Genomic DNA, 18516 nt, shown 5'->3' on the forward strand with positions numbered 1-18516 from the left:
CCTTCAAACTTGCATTCATTTAAAAAAATCTGTTCTGTTGAATTGAAATATAATTGTGTTATTTAAAATTAAGCTGGATATTTCTGATGGTTAAGATATATTAGGCAATTGATCCAAAATACGAGTTGTAAAAAGGACAACTCTAGAAGGCGAAGAGCATGGGGCAAACAAGCAAGATGTGAAGCTTCAATGCCGCATGCAGTCAGTCAGTACCTCCTGCCCAGGCCACGCTCCTGTCAGGAAGGGGTGAGGGAGGGGGAGGAGGATGGAAACTAGGCCTCAAAGCAACCGGCATCATTAAAACGCTACCCCAGACGCAAAAAACACACACATACGCCATTATCTGTCGGATACTCACGGGGTGCTTCTGTCGCTGTATTCGTTGGCGGCCGTCTCGACGCCGCCGCCTCTCGCCACGGCCACATAACAGCTCTGGAAGCCGACATCAAAGCCGACCACTGACATCTCTGGGCTGAAGCGCAGACTGCGAACACCGCGATCGCTGCTTTTATTTCGAAGTCTTAAAGGCGGTCACTCAAGTAACTCGCGTCCAATAAAGATGCCGTATCTCTTTAGACACTAAGCTACAGGAAGGCAGAGACCTTTTTTATTTTTTTGGGGGGAAATTATATGTGTGAGGATCAGGAACGGCCGATCTTCTTTCTGTCCCTTACTGCCGACCGAATCTCGTGCGCCGCCGCCGCCGGCCGGCTTCGGTATCGCGAGATTTGGCTTCCGCCCCCGGACGAGACGATGCCTCGTCACTCGGCTCTTCGGGTTTTCTGCGCAGTTTAAAGCGTCACTCTGCCAACTTCAGTGACGTCAGGCTTTCTTGCGTACCGCGGAGTACGTGCCTTCTCCGGTGATGTCATTGGAAGGCGGGGGGTTTGCTGCGGCCTGCGTGAAGCGGCGTTGAAGTGCCGGAGGTTTTCGAGAGCCCGCGCACGTCCTCACCTGTACCGGTAATAATTATACCTGTTGCCTTCCGTTGAATGTAAAGCGTTGAGAAATGTGGTCGCAGACAGGTGCGGGCAGAGGCGCGGCGGTGTGTTTGGGGAAAAGCTGGGAGTGGTGTGAAATTTGTTTTAAGGGGGATGCGTATTGGCCTCTGGGTGCGTCCACCTGACAACATGCGAGAGGCCGAGGTGGAGGCCAACGGGTGCATTGGGAGGGGAACAGCCGACTGAAAAGATGTTGCGTGTGCAGAGAGGCAGCTGGTCCCCGGGCCAATTGAGGAAAACAACTGTCCACATTCGCTCGCTGCGCACTGGCGGAACTTCTATGGTGTTGCTATGGTGAGTTCCGGGACGAGTTATTTGTAATCATGGAGAGGTGCTGCCATGGACACAGCAGGGCCACTGATTTGAGGAAAAGTCACATCTTGTTGTTACATGGCATTCTTGGATTTTTTCGCTGGTGTTTTGGAATTGAATTCAAAAGACCCTGGGTTTTCTTTTTGCGAAAGCCTTAAATATGGACCTTGATCGTTATGTTTTATTGATCGTGTGTATGTCTGCACTTTCTGTTCACCTACGGTTGTCACATTTTTTGGTTGTACTTGGATGTCATCATTCAGCAATGAAACAGCCTTTGTAAACACTTTTATAATGGGAATTGCTCGTGTAAGTAGTGCACCATTCGAATTACTCAATATTCATAGTCTTTTTTTCTTCAGTAACTGAAGTAGTAATGTTCAAAACATTTTATCAGCCAAAATAAAATTAATATATTTTCACAGTAAAATGATACAATTTACCCACTGCATTGTTTTGTCTTTTAATTTCTTCTTTAAAGTTTTATCTTCAAGACTTCAGCCTATCTCAAAAGCCTCTGCTTGGACTGGAAATGTTTACCTCGGAGATGTTGCACAAAGCTTTCAACCTCATCTCTGTATTATGAGCATATATATGCAGCTGGCAAAATTTCCTAGCACGCAGTCGGTGTATCAACAGAAGTGTGGGTTCCCTTGTCCCGAGAGAGTTTCTTTGCTTTTTCCAAAAGTCTGTTAAGTGAACTGAAGATTGACTTCTTAAAGATTTATTTCAGGTAGGCCTCATATGGACATCTTTTCTATTGTGAAGTGCTCAGTCAGGCAAAAAGTCCTATTGACACAGCTGTGATGAGCAACAGATGTAGTTCCTGTGTTTTTCTTTCCAGTTGTCTCAAGATTGTTAAGCACATAGATTTCTCTTTCCACAATTGAAGAATCGGTAAAATCTGTTAAAAAATCTTTCTCTTATGAATCACTTTTGGGTCAAGGAATTTTCTTTCATTTTAAAAACTACATGAACAAAACACTTGAGTTTTATGAAATAAATTTTGAGGAAACCTATATTTATTTAAAAACTGTAGAAGCTAGCAAACTCACTAATAGTGCAATATTTGCTTTTAAGCCAGAGCATAAAGACAGGAACTAGCAGCCCATGAGGAAATGGTTCATGGGTGTTTTTGTAACTGGAAGGATGTTTCCAGTGGGGTTCTGTAGGACTCAGTGCTAGGTCCTTTTCTTTTTGATCTAGACTTGAATATAGGGGTATAATTTAAGAAGTTTGCAGATGATCGTAAAATAGGCTGTGGGGTTGATAATGAAGAAGAAAGCTGCGGACTGCAGGAAGATATCAATCAACTGGCCAGGTGGGCAGAACAGTGGCAAATGGAATTTAATCATGAACAGTGTGAGGTCATGCAGTTTGGGAGGGTTAACAAGGAAAGGGAATACACATTAAATGGTAAGACATTGAGAAGTGTAGAGGAACAAAGGGACCTGGGAGTGCATGTCCACAGATCGCTGAAGGTAGCAGGCCAGGTGGATAAGATGGTTAAGAAGGCATTCGAAATGCTTGCCTTTATTAGCTGAGGCATAGAATATAAGAGCAGATGGGTTATGCTTGAACTGTATAAAAACACCGGTTAAGCCATAGCTGGAGTACTGCGTGCAGTTCTGGTCACCGCCTGACAGGAAGGACGTGATTGCACTGGCGAGGGTACAGAGGAGATTTACGAGGATGTTGCCAAGAGTGGAGAATCTTAGCTGAGGACAGATTGCATAGACTGGGTTTGTTTTTCTTTGCTGAGGGGAGACCTAATTGATGTGTATACAATTATGAGAGGCTGAGATATAATGGAAAGCAAGGGCCTATTTCCCTTAGCAGAAGGGTCAACAACCAGGGGGCATAAATTTGACGTAATTGGTAGAAGGTTTAGAGGGTATTTGAGGGGAAATGTCTTCACCCAGAGGGTGGTGGGGGTCTGGAACTCACTGCCTGAAAGGGTGGTAGAGGCAGAAACCCTCACCACATTTAAAAAGTACTTGGATGTGCACTTGAAGTGTCATAACCTGCAGGGTTACGGACCGAGAGCTGGAAAGCGGGATTAGGCTGGATAGCTTATTGTTGTCCGGCATGGACACGATTGGCTGAAATGGCCGCCTTCCATGCTGTAAATTTCTATGATTCTATGAAAGTGGTCGGGGGATGGGTGACACAATGGGGACTATGGACCAGTTGGAAAAGTAGGCTGATAGGAGAAGCTGCGATGTGGGTTATTGTTTGATGGCCTGTTTTAAAAAGGTCACGTGCAGTTCAAGTCCCATTCTCCTGGCCCTCTTCCCTCTCAAGGTTTGTACGCGATCCCCCCAAATACTGCTAGATCCTAGCAACCCTGAATTCTGCAATATGATGATACCCAAATCTCAAATTAATTCCTAAATCCAGCTGGACTCTTCTCCATGTTCACACACCCTTTAGAATTGATCCTGTGCTCCCTGATCCCGAGATGGCCCCAATGTTCCCAGACCCTGAGACCTTCTCAATAATCCCATGCCTGTCTCAGTGATCCGAGTACCCAGTTATATGGTGTTTCCAGCACGGAGATCCCTTCCTATGGTTCCAGATATTACTAGCCCCACCCCTCCCCGGCCCATATCCTGTATATACAGGACTCCATAAAGAAGTTCTTTTTTAATTTTAATTACAGGTGGCCCTAAAACAACTGGGGCATTGGAACTGGTTCTGGGGGAGGTGGGATCAGTACAAACCGGACGGTCTGCACCTGGGCAGGACCGGAACCAATGTCCTAGGGGGAGTGTTTGCTAGTGCTGTTGGGGAGGAGTTAAACTAATATGGCAGGGGGATGGGAACCAATGCAGGGAGACAGAGAAACAAAAAGGAGGCAAAAGCAAAAGACAGAAAGGAGATGAGGAAAAGTGGAGGGCAGAGAAACCCAAGGCAAAGAACAAAAAGGGCCATTGTACAGCAAAATTCTAAAAGGACAAAGGGTGTTAACAAAACAAGCCTGAAGGCTTTGTGTCTTAATGCAAGGAGTATCCGCAATAAGGTGGATGAATTAACTGTGCAAATAGATGTTAACAAATATGATGTGATTGGGATTACGGAGACGTGGCTCCAGGATGATCAGGGCTGGGAACTCAACATCCAGGGGTATTCAACATTCAGGAAAGATAGAATAAAAGGAAAAGGAGGTGGGGTAGCATTGCTGGTTAAGGAGGAAATTAAGGCAATAGTTCGGAAGGACATTAGCTTGGATGATGTGGAATCTATATGGGTAGAGCTGCAGAACACCAAAGGGCAAAAAACGTTAGTGGGAGTTGTGTACAGACCTCCAAACAGTAGTAGTGATGTTGGGGAGTGCATCAAACATGAAATTAGGGATGCGTGCAATAAAAGTGCAGCAGTTATAATGGGTGACTTTAATATGCACATAGATTGGGTTAACCAAACTGGAAGCAATACGGTGGAGGAGGATTTCCTGGAGTGCATAAGGGATGGTTTTTTAGACCAATATGTTGAGGAACCAACTAAGGGGGAGGCCATCTTAGACTGGGTGTTGTGTAATGAGAGAGGATTAATTAGCAATCTCATTGTGCGAGGCCCCTTGGGGAAGAGTGACCATAATATGGTGGAATTCTGCATTAGGATGGAGAATGAAACAGTTAATTCAGAGACCATGGTCCAGAACTTAAAGAAGGCTAACTTTGAAGGTATGAGGCGTGAATTGGCTGGGATAGATTGGCGAATGATACTTAAGGGGTTGACTGTGGATGGCCAATGGCAGACATTTAGAGACCGCATGGATAACTACAACAATTGTACATTCCTGTCTGGCGTAAAAATAAAAAAGGGAAGGTGGCTCAACCGTGGCTATCAAGGGAAATCAGGGATAGTATTAAAGCCAAGGAAGTGGCATACAAATTGACCAGAAATAGCAGCGAACCTGGGGACTGGGAGAAATTTAGAACTCAGCAGAGGAGGACAAAGGGTTTGATTAGGGCAGGGAAAATGGAATACGAGAAGAAGCTTGCAGGGAACATTAAGACAGATTGCAAAAGTTTCTATAGATATGTAAAGAGAAAAAGGTTAGTAAAGACAAACGTAGGTCCCCTGCAGTCAGAATCAGGGGAAGTCATAACGGGGAACAAAGAAATGGCGGACCAATTGAACAAGTACTTTGGTTCGGTATTCACCTAAGGAGGACACAAACAACCTTCCGGATATAAAAGGAGTCGGAGGGTCTAGTAAGGAGGAGGAACTGAGGGAAATCCTTATTAGTCGGGAAATTGTGTTGGGGAAATTGATGGGATTGAAGGCCGATAAATCCCCAGGGCCTGATGGACTGCATCCCAGAGTACTTAAGGAGGTGGCCTTGGAAATAGTGGATGCATTGACAGTCATTTTCCAACATTCCATTGACTCTGGATCAGTTCCTATGGAGTGGAGGGTAGCCAATGTAACCTCACTTTTTTTAAAAAAGGAGGGAGAGAGATAACAGGGTATTATAGACTGGTCAGCCTGACATCGGTAGTGGGTAAAATGATGGAATCAATTATTAAGGATGTCACAGCAGTGCATTTGGAAAGAGGTGACATGATAGGTCCAAGCCAGCATGGATTTGTGAAAGGGAAATCATGCTTGACAAATCTTCTGGAATTTTTTGAGGATGTTTCCAGTAGAGTGGACAAGGGAGAACCAGTTGATGTGGAATATTTGGACTTTCAGAAGGCTTTCGACAAGGTCCCACACAAGAGATTAATGTGCAAAGTTAAAGCACATGGGATTGGGGGTAGTGTGCTGACATGGATTGAGAACTGGCTGTCAGACAGGAAGCAAAGAGTAGGAGTAAATGGGGACTTTTCAGAATGGCAGGCAGTGACTAGTGGGGTACCGCAAGGTTCTGTGCTGGGGCCCCAGCTGTTTACACTGTACGTTAATGATTTAGACGAGGGGATTAAATGTAGTATCTCCAAATTTGCGGATGACACTAAGTTGGGTGGCAGTGTGAGCTGCGAGGAGGATGCTATGAGGCTGCAGAGTGACTTGGATAGGTTAGGTGAGTGGGAAAATGCATGGCAGATGAAGTATAATGTGTATAAATGTGAGGTTATCCACTTTGGTGGTAAAAACAGAGACAGACTATTATCTGAATGGTGACAGATTAGGAAAAGGGGAGGTGCAACGAGACCTGGGTGTCATGGTACATCAGTCATTGAAGGTTGGCATGCAGGTACAGCAGGCGGTTAAGAAAGCAAATGGCATGTTGCTCTTCATAGCGAGGGGATTTGAGTACAGGGGCAGGGAGGTGTTGCTACAGTTGTACAGGGCCTTGGTGAGGCCACACCTGGAGTATTGTGTATAGTTTTGGTCTCCTAACCTGAGGAAGGACATTCTTGCTATTGAGGGAGTGCAGCGAAGGTTCACCAGACTGATTCCCAGGATGGCAGGACTGACCTATCAAGAAAGACTGGATCAACTGGGCTTGTATTCACTGGAGTTCAGAAGAATGAGAGGGGACCTCATAGAAATGTTTAAAATTCTGACGGGGTTAGACAGGTTAGATGCAGGAAGAATGTTCCCAATGTTGGGGAAGTCCAGAACCAGGGGACACAGTCTAAGGATAAGGGGTAAGCCATTTGGGACTGAGATGAGGAGGAATTTCTTCACCCAGAGAGTGGTGAACCTGTGGAATTCTCTACCACAGAAAGTTGTTGAGGCCAATTCACTAAATATATTCAAAAAGGAGTTAGATGAAGTCCTTACGACTAGGGGGATCAAGTGGTATGGTGAGAAAGCAGGAATGGGGTACTGAAGTTGCATGTACAGCCATGAACTCATTGAATGGCGGTGCAGGCTAGAAGGGCCGAATGGCCTACTCCTGCACCTATTTTCTTTGTTTCTAACAGAGAACTTCGAGTAGTAATAGAATCTCAATTTTGTATATAATCCATTTATTAACTTTCTATTCTTTTTCTTTGTTCTGTTCAGATTCTGCTGCACCATTTGCAGATCTGCCAAGTATTTTTTATTGGGAGTGACATTTACTAATTTAGAAATAAAAATGAACCTTTATTAACATGCATCACCATGAAAAATACACGCAGATTCATATATTTAATTAGTTTGTAATCTATGATCTTACGCTTAATGTTTCTATGACATTTTCAGCTTTGCATTCAGGGCAGGCAAACAACCTGCCTCAAATGTGAATTTGTTATGCTAGTCAATGTGTTAGAATGCTTAGCCATATCCAGTGAAAATCTATCTAGTCTATAATAGGTTTTAAGTGGCATTGGTCAGCGTCTGGAGTAAAAATTAAATGGGGAAGGTGGCTAACAAGGGAAATTAAGGAGAGTGTTAAATCCAAGGAAGAGGCATATAAATTGGCCAGAAAAAACAGCAAACCTGAGGACTGGGAGAATTTTATAATACAACGGAGGGGGAAAATAGAGTATGAGAGAAAGCTTGCTGGGAACATAAAAACTGACTGCAAAAGCTTCTATAGATATATGAAGAGAAAAAGATTAGTGAAGACAAATGTAGGTCCCTTGCAGTCAGATTCAGGTGAATTTATAATGGGGAACAAAGAAATGGTGGACCAGTTCAACAAATACTTTGGTTCTGTCTTCACGAAGGAAGACACAAATAACCTTCAGGAAATATGAAGGGACCGAGGGTTTAGTGAGAAGGAGGAACTGAAGGAAATCCTTATTGGGTGGGAAATTATATTAGGGAAATTGATGGGATTGAAGGCCGATAAATCCCTGGGGCCCAATAGTCTGCATCCCAGAGTACTTAAGGAAGTGCCCTAGAAATAGTGGATGCGTTGGTGATCATTTTCCAACAGTCTATCGACTCTGGATCGGTTCCTATGGACTGGAGGGTAGCTAATGTGACACCAGCTTTTAAGAAGGGAGGGAGAGAGAAGGCGGGTAATTATAGACCGGTTAGCCTGACATCAGTAGTGGGGAAAATGTTGGAATCAATTTAATTAAAGATGAAATAGCAGCACATTTGGAAAGCAGTGACTGGATCAGTCCAAGTCAGCATGGATTTATGAAAGGGAAATCATGCTTGACAAATCTTCTGGAATTTTGAGGATGTAACTGATAGAGTGGACACGGGAGAACTGGTGGATGTGGTGTATTTGGACTTGTCAAAAGCCTTTTGACAAGGTCCCAAACAAGAGATTGGTGTGAAAAATTAAAGCACATGGTATTGGGGGTAATGTACTGACATGGATAGAGAACTGGTTGGCAGACAGGAAACAGAGAGTTGGGATAAATGGGTCCTTTTCAGAATGGCAGGCAATGTCTAGTGGGGTGCTGCAAGGGTCAGTGCTGGGACCCCAGCTATTTACAATATACATTAATGATTTGGATGAAGGAATTGAGTGTAATATCTCCAAGTTTGCAGATGACACTAAGCTGGGTGGTGGTGTGAGCTGTGAGGAGGATGCTAAAAGGCTGCAGGGTGACTTGGACAGGTTAGGTGAGTGGGAAAACGCGTGGCAGATGCAGTATAATGTGGATAAATGTGAGGTTATTCGCTTTGATGGCAAAAACACAAAGGCAGAATATTATCTGAATGGCGGCAGATTAGGAAAAGGGGAGGTGCAACGAGACTTGGGTGTCATGGTACATCAGTCATTGAAAGTTGGCATGCAGGTATGGCAGGCGGTGAAGAAGGCAAATGGTATGTTGGCCTTCATAACTAGAGGATTTGAGTATAGGAGCAGGGAGGTCTTACTGCAGTTGTACAGGGCCTTAGTGAGGCCTCACCTGGAATATTGTGTTCAGTTTTGGTCTCCTAATCTAAGGAAGGACATTCTTGCTATTGAGGGAGTGCAGCGAAGGTTCACCAGACTGATTCCCGGGATGGCAGGACTGACATATGAGGAGAGACTGGATCGACTGGGCCTGTATTCACTGGAGTTTAGAAGGATGAGAGGGGATCTCATCGAAACATATAAAATTCTGACGGGACTGGACAGGTTAGATGCAGGAAGAATGTTCCTGATGTTGGGGAAGTCCAGAACCAGGGGACATCGTCTAAGGATAAGGGGTAAGCCATTTAGGACTGAGATGAGGAGAAACCTCTACACTCAGAGAGTTGTTAACCTGTGAAATTCCCTAACGCAGAGAGTTGTTGATGCCAGTTCATTGGATATATTCAAGAGGGAGTTAGCTATGGCCCTTATGGCTAAAGGGATCAAGGGGTATGGAGAGAAAGCAGGAAAGGGGTACTGAGGGAATGATCAGCCATGATCTTATTGAATGGTGGTGCAGGCTCAAATGGCCTACTCCTGCATCTATTTTCTATGTTTCCCTACCGTTTTGAGTGACGAAACTGCTTTATTAGATTCCAAACATAAAAATGTGATACTTGTTTCATTGGGAATTGTTCCTGTACACACACATCCATTAACATGTCGGTTAACGTAATGACCTGTACAGGCAACATTGTTAGATAAATGTGCACTTGATCCAAGCATAAATTTACAGTGGATTAAACTCCTTTCTGATTACACAGAATTCAATGGAATCAATTTTTCCCACTGTATTCGGTTTAGACTTGATTTATATATAATGTGTGCTTATTAGAGAAAAAGATGTCTGTGCTATTTCACTTTGCTATCAGTGTCAGTATTGGGCACTAGTGTTGAATCAGAAAACTCTAATGAATGTGTGCCAGTCTAACTCTGGCATGATATCCAATTGGCTGTTGTTTACTTACGCATGAGGCTTGACTGAGTACCGGAGGGATTGTGTGGGGCGTGCGGGCAGGCATCAAAACTATTATCGATCTTGCCCTCACCCGATGTCAACTCATGCTCTTCCTGTTGGGGTTGTTGGATAAAGATCAAGAGTGGGAACCTAGGCTAATGCTATTTCCATTCCACTTGCTGCTACAGAGGTGTCAAGGACAATTGCAGCACCTCACTGGTACCATGGCTGAGATTAGCTAACAGAATTGACACTGGGGATAAAAGTGTGTGTGCATGATCTGTAGAGTTCAATTGGGCCATCAGGGAGCCACCTCAGATTAGATATATCAGAAATACAGTAAATATCCCTGGGTGGGCCTTGTTTGCATGCCTGACACAAGACTCCCAAAGCAAGTGCTCTACTCTGAACTCCTTCTTCATGGCAAACGAGCCCAAGGTGGGCAGAAGAAACATTTCAAGGACACCCTCAAAGGCTCCTTGATAAAATGCAACATCCCAGCTGACACCTGGGAGTCCCTGGCCAATCACCGCCCTAAGTGGAGGAAGTGCATCCGGGAGGGCACTAAGCACCTCGAGTCTCATCGCTGAGAGCATGCAGAAACCAAGCGCAGGCAGCGGAAGGAGCGTGCAGCAAACCAGTCCCACCCATCCTTTCCCTCAACGACTGTCTGAACCACCTGTGACAGAGACTGTAATTCTCGTATTGGACTGTACAGTCACCTAAGAACTAATTTTTTAGAGTGGAAGCAAGTCTTCCTCGATCCCGACAGACTGCCTATGCTGACGACAAACCTAGGAAGTCAATCTGATTTTATTTTGTACAGCAGCCATCCTGTCAGACTTTCTAGGTAAAATAGACAATTAAAAATTACCACAATTTATTATTGTGCTGTCTACCCACATCCACAAGGAACCAGGTTGAGATTGTCCATCCTCCTTTCCTATAGCATCCTTGTTACCGGCAAACCAAGCTGGATTCAAACCCGTGTCCACACTATTAAGGAACCGTGTGCTGAACCTGCTGCATGCTCTCTTTTTTTTCTTCCTATTGTATAGAATTCTAATGGACCAAATTCATTCCTAATCACTCTGCTTGTATAGGATTGCTAATCTAGGTTTCGTTCAATAGTTAAGCACAAAATCAGCAAAAAGTTTTGCTTATTTTTGTTATTTTTTGCTGAATGAGTTGTAGCAGAACTGTTTAGAAATTGTCCCTTTTTATATGCTTTTTTTGAAAGCCTTAATTCAGGCTTTAATGTTTATTGGCAAACTTATTCTGCGGTTATTGAGATTTTGATGTACTTGAATGTGATTAGCCAGAAAATTGTTTGAAATTTAGAAGTTTGCTGTTTGTGAATTGCAAGAAATATATTGACAGTCTTCTCTTCCCCCTAAAAGGAAAGTGCAGAATATCAATTTTTTGGAAAATCCAATTTCTTGTGCAGTAAGAATTCAACCTTGGGAATCAACACAAGATAACTAATGACCCTGGGGTCAGACACACAAACCACTAGAGTGAAGCTTTATTAGGTTTGAGATTGGATTATTAAATCTTATTGTTAGCTTTTTGTACTTTTGGTAATAGTAATTTTCAGTTTCTAGGCTTTGATTATTCTCACTGGAAACCAGTGGATGTATTAAGTTCACGTTATCATGACAAGTAAAATATTATAAAGATGATGGTCACAAAGGAGCTGGTATAATATGCCCTGGGACAGAGATTCCCAAGGTTTACTTATTGCATACCCTGTTCCAGATCTGCAAGCTGCCCTCGTACCTCTACCAGCATACAGGTTTTAGGTTGGGCAATTGCTGGGCAACTGAAACCACGCTGTAGTGTACGGTGATTGGAGGTGAGGGCTCTGTATGTTATTGTCTCTGTACGTTATTGTCTCTATGCATCTGTGTTCTCATTGGTACATCTTGAAGTAAATTAATTACTTTATACAGTATAACAAGTTCCCACAGAGTTTTAAACCTTTTCTGAGTAGCCTGTTTATAAAAATGCAATAAATAAAATCCACCATTATACAATTCCTCCCGCATACCCCCAGAGATGTCTCGCGTACCACAGTTTGGGGCCCCCTGCCCTATGGTTACCATAGTACCTGTACTTAAGTTTTTTTTTGCAGCATCAAAAGACCAGGAACCAAACTGTACCATTTGGATTGACTTGTCTTAAGAAATTGTGGTCCCTAATAAAAACCTCTTTTTTAAAGTATAACAGATAATTGCAAAAACCTTTTTTTGGGGGAGGGGCATCAAATTTGATCATTGTGATGTCATTTCACTAAAGGGGGTTTTCACTTGCGCTGTTTTCCCACACAAGTGTTAGTTTGCTTGATGTGTTTCCTGGGGCGTTTCCTTTTAACTCCCCCACCAAAACCTGTTTATCCATTCAGTTTAAAAATTAAATTTGAACTAAAAGTGAGAATGGGTTGACAACCTGATCTTAAGGTGGCCACTTACAACTCATAAGGAGCTATTTGGCACCAGACGACACTTTTTAAAAAAAAAACTTGTTTAATTCCCAGGAATCTAGATGTCCTCGAGGGATAAAGAGGAGCAAGAAGATGAGCTGCTGGCTCTTGCTAGTATTTATGAGGAGGATGAATTTAAACGTGCAGAATCTGCTCAGGGTGGAGAAATAAGCATTTGTTTGGAGCTGCCACCAAACTTCACGATATTTGTTTGTGGTAAGTTGAACTAGCGTGTTAATGTTTTAAATGTCTATATCTGTAATTGTAAGGTTTGAAGTACAAAATGGATTAGCAAAATTACCACCAAAAGTCATCATCAAAATAACAATTGTTTTTCTTGATTCAGGTGATGAAAAGCAGAATAAAAAAGAACCGATTGAATACATAGTTTCTTTCCTGCCTCCTCTTGTGTTGAACTTTGAACTTCCACCAGATTATCCATCGTGTTCAGCTCCTAAATATACCCTGAGCTGCAAGTGGCTTTTCCGAGCTCAGGTTTGCGGCTCATTCTTGTTTTTAATAAAATAGAATATTTAAGGGAGAGGACAAGAGTTTGTGGAAGGACATAGTTAAAACAGCAACTCTGAAGACAACACAGTGTATTCCAACACTTGTGTGGGGTAATAAAAGTGGAAATAAAATTATATTTTCACTGAAATGTCACTTTGCCATTTTATTTGGTTACAAAAAACCTTGATTTTCTGGGGTTACTAAAATGTGTTTTATATTACTTTTTAAATTAAATGCCAGCAATAAACATTGCAAAAATGCTATGGCAACTAGTATAATTTAAATATCACCACTCCTATTTTCTTTTGTGGCTGCCATATATCCTCCTTTACTAAAGCTCAACTGCATTCCTCTGCTATTTGAAGTGTGAGGTGCTTTTAAGTAGACTATTCTTTTTCTATTTCTCCCTCCATTCTCCATGTGTAACTAATTTATAAGTAATCAGACTGTGACATAGCTATTGATAATTGCACTAACCACATTCACTTGTTAAGCATGCTGGAAAATGCTTGTTTGGAGGAATCTTTTGACGGTCAATGTTTCCCGCCCCCCCCCCCCCCCCCCCCCCCAACATTTTAAGTTTAAAAAAATCCCCAAACATTCTTTTAGGTCTCAGGCAAAAATGCTGGATTTTCCTTTCTGACTGTATTACTAACATTATGCTGGTCATGCTGTTTCAGTATGAACCATTCCACTGCATGCGATTATAAAATGAATAGATGATGTAATCTGTGTGCTTGAGAATTGACCCATGACATAGCTGAAACATTCCATTTATGTGGGTTAGAGAGGGATGCAACATAAAAAGATCTCCTGCAAATAGATCTCAATGTAATAAATTTAATAGAAGAGCTCTAGCACTTTTGTTTTGCCGTGAGACTGCTTTCATTTTTAAATGGCAGAAGAAAACCTTTGTCTAACCCCTCTCCCTCCCCCAATGGCTCAGTGAATGCAATAAGTCACTAAAGTCATACAAACCAAGATGGTCCCAGGTTCAATTCCCAATATCTGCTGAATTTGTGATCTTGGCTAGGGTGATGTTTCGGTTGCTACAATTGGCATCACCATCTCTGGGTTATGGAGATAAATATCAGCATCAGTCTATGCTCCTGATTTCTCTTCAATAATCTTTGCTGGCCTTCAGCAAGGACGGAATTGGGCTCAACTCTGATTCTCTATTTCTCAATGCCTTTGCTCTCCATCCACCACAAGTGGGAAATAGACTGCTGAAATGTAGTGTTTAGATTTGTATGTGAAGAATGGTCATGACCATAAACAATGGAATTTTAGCTCAACAAGGAGTTAATAGCTTTAAGAGAGAGGAGAAAAATTGCAGAAAAAGGAGGAAAACAAAATTATTTGTTAAATCTCGGGATTAAAAAAAACTATTGGAAAATGAGACTTGTTATAAATTATACATACTTGAATCTGGTGCACTAAACCATTAAATGTCTGTAATGTCCGTAAGCCCTGATGTATGTATTTTTAAATTTCTGACAGAATAGAAGGCAGTTCGTCCAGTCAAATATTTTCATTAGAACAGAGGAGATTACAGAGTGATTTGATCAAGGTGTTTAAAGTTATAACTAGAAAGGACAGAGTAGATTGAAGGAAAGTGTTTCCAGCGATTTGAGGGGTCTGGAATGAGGGACATAGAATGGAATGTTACAGCACAGAAGGGGGCCATTGACAAAGCTGCCCAATTTAGTCCCACACCCCAGTGTTTTCCCCATAACCCTGCAAAAATTAGTTCTCCAAATACATGTCCAATTGCCTTTTGAAAGTTCTTATGGAATCTGATTCCACCAACTTTTCAGGTAATCTGTTCTAGATCATAACAACCCTCGTGTGAAAATATTTCTCCACATTTCCCTCTAATTTTGCCAATAGTTTTAAATCTGCCCACTTGTTGGAGGAAACCGTTTCTTCCTACTTTCTCTATCAAAACCTCTCCAATTTTGAATACTTCTACTAGGTCTCTCCTTAACCTTCTCTGTTCCAAGAAGAACAATCCCAACTTCTCCAATCTCTCCACATAACCCTCTTCCCTGGCATCATCCTGGAAAACCTCCTCTGTACCCTTGACATCTTTCCTAAAATGTGGTGCCCAGAATTGTACACAATATTCTGGTTGAGGCCTAACCAGTGATTTTGTAAAGATTTAGCAGGACTGCCTTATTTTTTGTAATCCGTGCCCCTATTTACAAAGCCAAGTGTCTCATATGCTTTCTTAACCACCTTATCAACTTGCCCTTGTTAAATATAAGAGATTTAAGACCGAGCAGGCGCAACCGTTTTACACACACAAGGCTGTAATGCACTACAGAAGTTTGTGATTAAAGTAAAGACCATATCAACATTTAAGAATAGGTTAAATAGTTGGTTGAAGGAAAGGGAGATGTATGGATATGGGAGCAGGCTGGGCCTGTGAAATTAGAACTACTACTCATGTGGAGGATAAACAGCAACATGGACGGGTTGGCCAAACAGTCTGTTTCCATGTTGTAATTTTTATGTAATGTGCAGAACCCCAAATGGATTTATAATTCACAAGAGTCTTCTTAGGAATTCACCAAGATCCATCCTTTTTCCATGTAGTCTTTTAGGATCTATGCTGGGAGAAATTTGCTTGTGCCCTGTCCTAATTCTGATGATTCTATACTTTGTTCCCTGTGTTTGATCACCTGCTTGCCTATCTTCCAACAGCTCTCTGCACTTTGTGCTTGCCTGGATAGAATTTGGAAAGACAATGGCAGTTGTGTAGTGCTATTTTCATGGATGCAATTCTTAAAAGAAGAGACACTCTCCGTTTTGCGAATTGAGTCTCCATTAGAAATCCAAAGAAACATTAAAGGGAAATCTGACTGCATTTTCTCTAATAAGAAAAGAGAATTTGGATCGCAGGACAAAACCGAGAACTTGAAAGAAGAGTTTCCTCTTGACCTGAGGGCTATCCAGGATGTGGAGTCATGGGCTAGTATTTTGCGTGAAATCTTGGACTTTGATCAGAGTCAGCAACAGAAAGCCTTTAATAGCAAGTTGTTCAGCTGTAATGTATGCTTTTCTGAAAAGCTGGGCATTGACTGCATGTACTTTAAGGAGTGTAAACATGTGTACTGCAAGGCTTGTTTGAAAGAATATTTTGAGATTCAGATCCGTGATGGGAATGTCCAGTGCCTTAACTGTCCGGAGCCAAAGTGTACTTCTATTGCCACACCTGCTCAAGTAAGGATTTTGAATATTAATCTATATAATTGTCTGTTCATTAATTACTTTAGTTTATTTCTTCAGTGTGAATGTTATTAGACAGTGGCAGCATGGACGTGGTCTGGTTGTCAGCATCTTAACTCAGGAGTTAGCATCAAAATGAGCCAGAAACTGAATAATTCCAACTCATTATGACGTTCATAATGCATGTGTGTCTGTCCTTCATGTGCACACATTTCCTACCTGTTGCACTTCAGGCATCACACCTCATCTATTACATCTCGGCTGTCAAACTTCAGATCTGTAAAGTCTGTGTTTATTGACTCAAAATCAGTCTTCAGAAATTAGCTACAAATCACAGCTGAACATCTCCATTGAATGTGAGAAAAATACCAAGGGTTATGAAAACAACCAATCCTCAGTTTCTGAGATATGGGTGCAATGGTCGGACACCTCGGAATGAGAAGCACAGGGCAGGGGTATGACACTTTGTGGGGAAAGAATATTGGAAAGTCCTGGGTGTGGAAGGTCCTGGATGTACCACTACTGGGTGGGGTGGGGGGGCGGGGGGGCTCCTGAGATCTTCATTTCCCAGAATTAAATCGAGCAATGTTTCTTTCCTTGTTGAATTAACAACATTTTGATCTCTAAAGCAGTTCTGTGCATTCACATACCTACAACTCAACCCTGACTCCATTCTCTCTCTATCGGTTTGCTTGTTTAATTTTTTATAGTTTTTGCCACGTCTCGTGCATCGCACTCTCCCTCTCTAGTCTCAAACTTAAGACATTCCTCACCCTTCTGCCATATTAGTTTAAAGCCTCCCCCACTACTCTCTATCCTCTCTGCAAGGATATTAGTGTCATTTCATTTTGGTTGACTTCAGTATAGTCTTCCCTTGTTTCAGAAATATCTCCAATGCCCTGAGAATATTAACCTTTCCCTCGTGAACTAGCTCTGCATCCATGCATTGACCTTCCTAATCTTCCTCTCCTTAACTTGTCCATGGTACAGAAAGCACTTTGGAGATTCTAACTCTTGAGTTCTTGTTGGTCTGTCTAGCTTCTTAATCAGTCTATGTAGTATCTCAAATGTACTTTATCATTGGTTCCAACGTGGAACATGACTTTTGGCTGCTCTCTCTCCCTTTCCAGAGTTTTCTACCTATTCCTTGACATCTTTCACCCTACCACTAAGGAGACAAGGAAACCTATCATTTGGGACTCTTGATCATAACTGACAAAAAGGCCTTCACTATAGTATATCCCCACCACTACCATTCACTCATTCTTGTAGTTTATTTGCCCCTCTCCCCCTTGCGTAATCACTTTCTCCAAGGTGTCACATTATTGCTCAGGACCACTCTCCTGTGAGTCACTGTTGACCACCTCATACTTATCCAACATTATGTATCGACTGAACAGTTCCAATAACTAGGGGGGTTCCCTGCACAATCATTCGTTCGTGCGTCCGTCCGACCGTCCGTCCATCCGTTCCCGCTCTCTCATTCTGTCTTGTCTCCCCTGCTGGATTTCTACAATATCCCTGTATTCTGAACTGTGTAGTACTGCCACTTGGTCAACCACATTCTGGAGAGTATGGTCCAGAAACTCCTCATCCCCTCTGCTGTAGAGTATGGCTAACTGCTGGTTTAGCAGAGAAATCATCTGCCCAGAGACTCTGTTTTCTGACAATTAATGCAAATGTGCTGCCCCTGGATACACCAAGTATCCATAATGGTCCACATATCGCTCCACAATCAGAAGGGTATCTTGCATGCCATCTCTCCGTTTCTAACTTGGGAGAAGTGAATAGTGTTGGCTGCTACCACCAATTGTTCAACATTCAAGGCTAAGCTCCACATCCATCTGTGCTCACGACAGCTGAATAGTTAGGGAACATATGAATCCAACACAAGTTTAAAAAAAAAAAATCGGTGCGGATATTTACCAATAAAAGAAAGAAAGAAGAAAAAAAATCATCAAATTGCTTAAAATATTTTTTGATTTTGTTTGCCATTTTGCTTTCTTCTTAAAATGAGATATTCAGTCCAGAGAAAATTGTTTCTAATATAGTAAACACAATTTAAAACCGAAAACATGCATCTATACAGTATTTCTATATGTTTAAAATGAGTTCATGGGCTTCCCAATGATATCGCAATTCATTGAGTCAACAGGTTAGCATGCTACAACTCCCAGATCGTATCCTGGAATTGTTTAATGTTTCGTAGTAAGATTGGCAATTTAAAGTATGCTAGGATTTCAAGCTCCAAGTCCTATTATCCTCCCTGCCCCCAATG

At 42.2% G+C, this 18516-nt stretch overlaps 1 protein-coding gene across 7 annotated transcripts in view; it reads left to right on the forward strand.

The window, feature by feature from the left end:
* The first annotated feature begins 820 nt into the window (after positions 1-820).
* Positions 821-18516, forward strand: part of rnf14 (ring finger protein 14) — a 44597-nt gene continuing 26901 nt past the window's right edge. For 2 of the 7 annotated variants that reach the window (XM_070878125.1, XM_070878132.1), the window contains exons 1-5: positions 821-962; positions 1795-2046; positions 12552-12713; positions 12844-12992; positions 15714-16232. In XM_070878125.1, coding sequence (XP_070734226.1) covers positions 12560-12713; positions 12844-12992; positions 15714-16232 — 822 coding nt within the window. In that variant the 5' untranslated portion in view covers positions 821-962; positions 1795-2046; positions 12552-12559. The other 5 variants (XM_070878127.1, XM_070878128.1, XM_070878129.1 and 2 more) reach the window with 5 other exon arrangements.

This window comes from Pristiophorus japonicus, chromosome 4 (assembly GCF_044704955.1).
Source record: "Pristiophorus japonicus isolate sPriJap1 chromosome 4, sPriJap1.hap1, whole genome shotgun sequence".
NCBI classification, from domain to species: Eukaryota; Metazoa; Chordata; class Chondrichthyes; family Pristiophoridae; genus Pristiophorus; species Pristiophorus japonicus.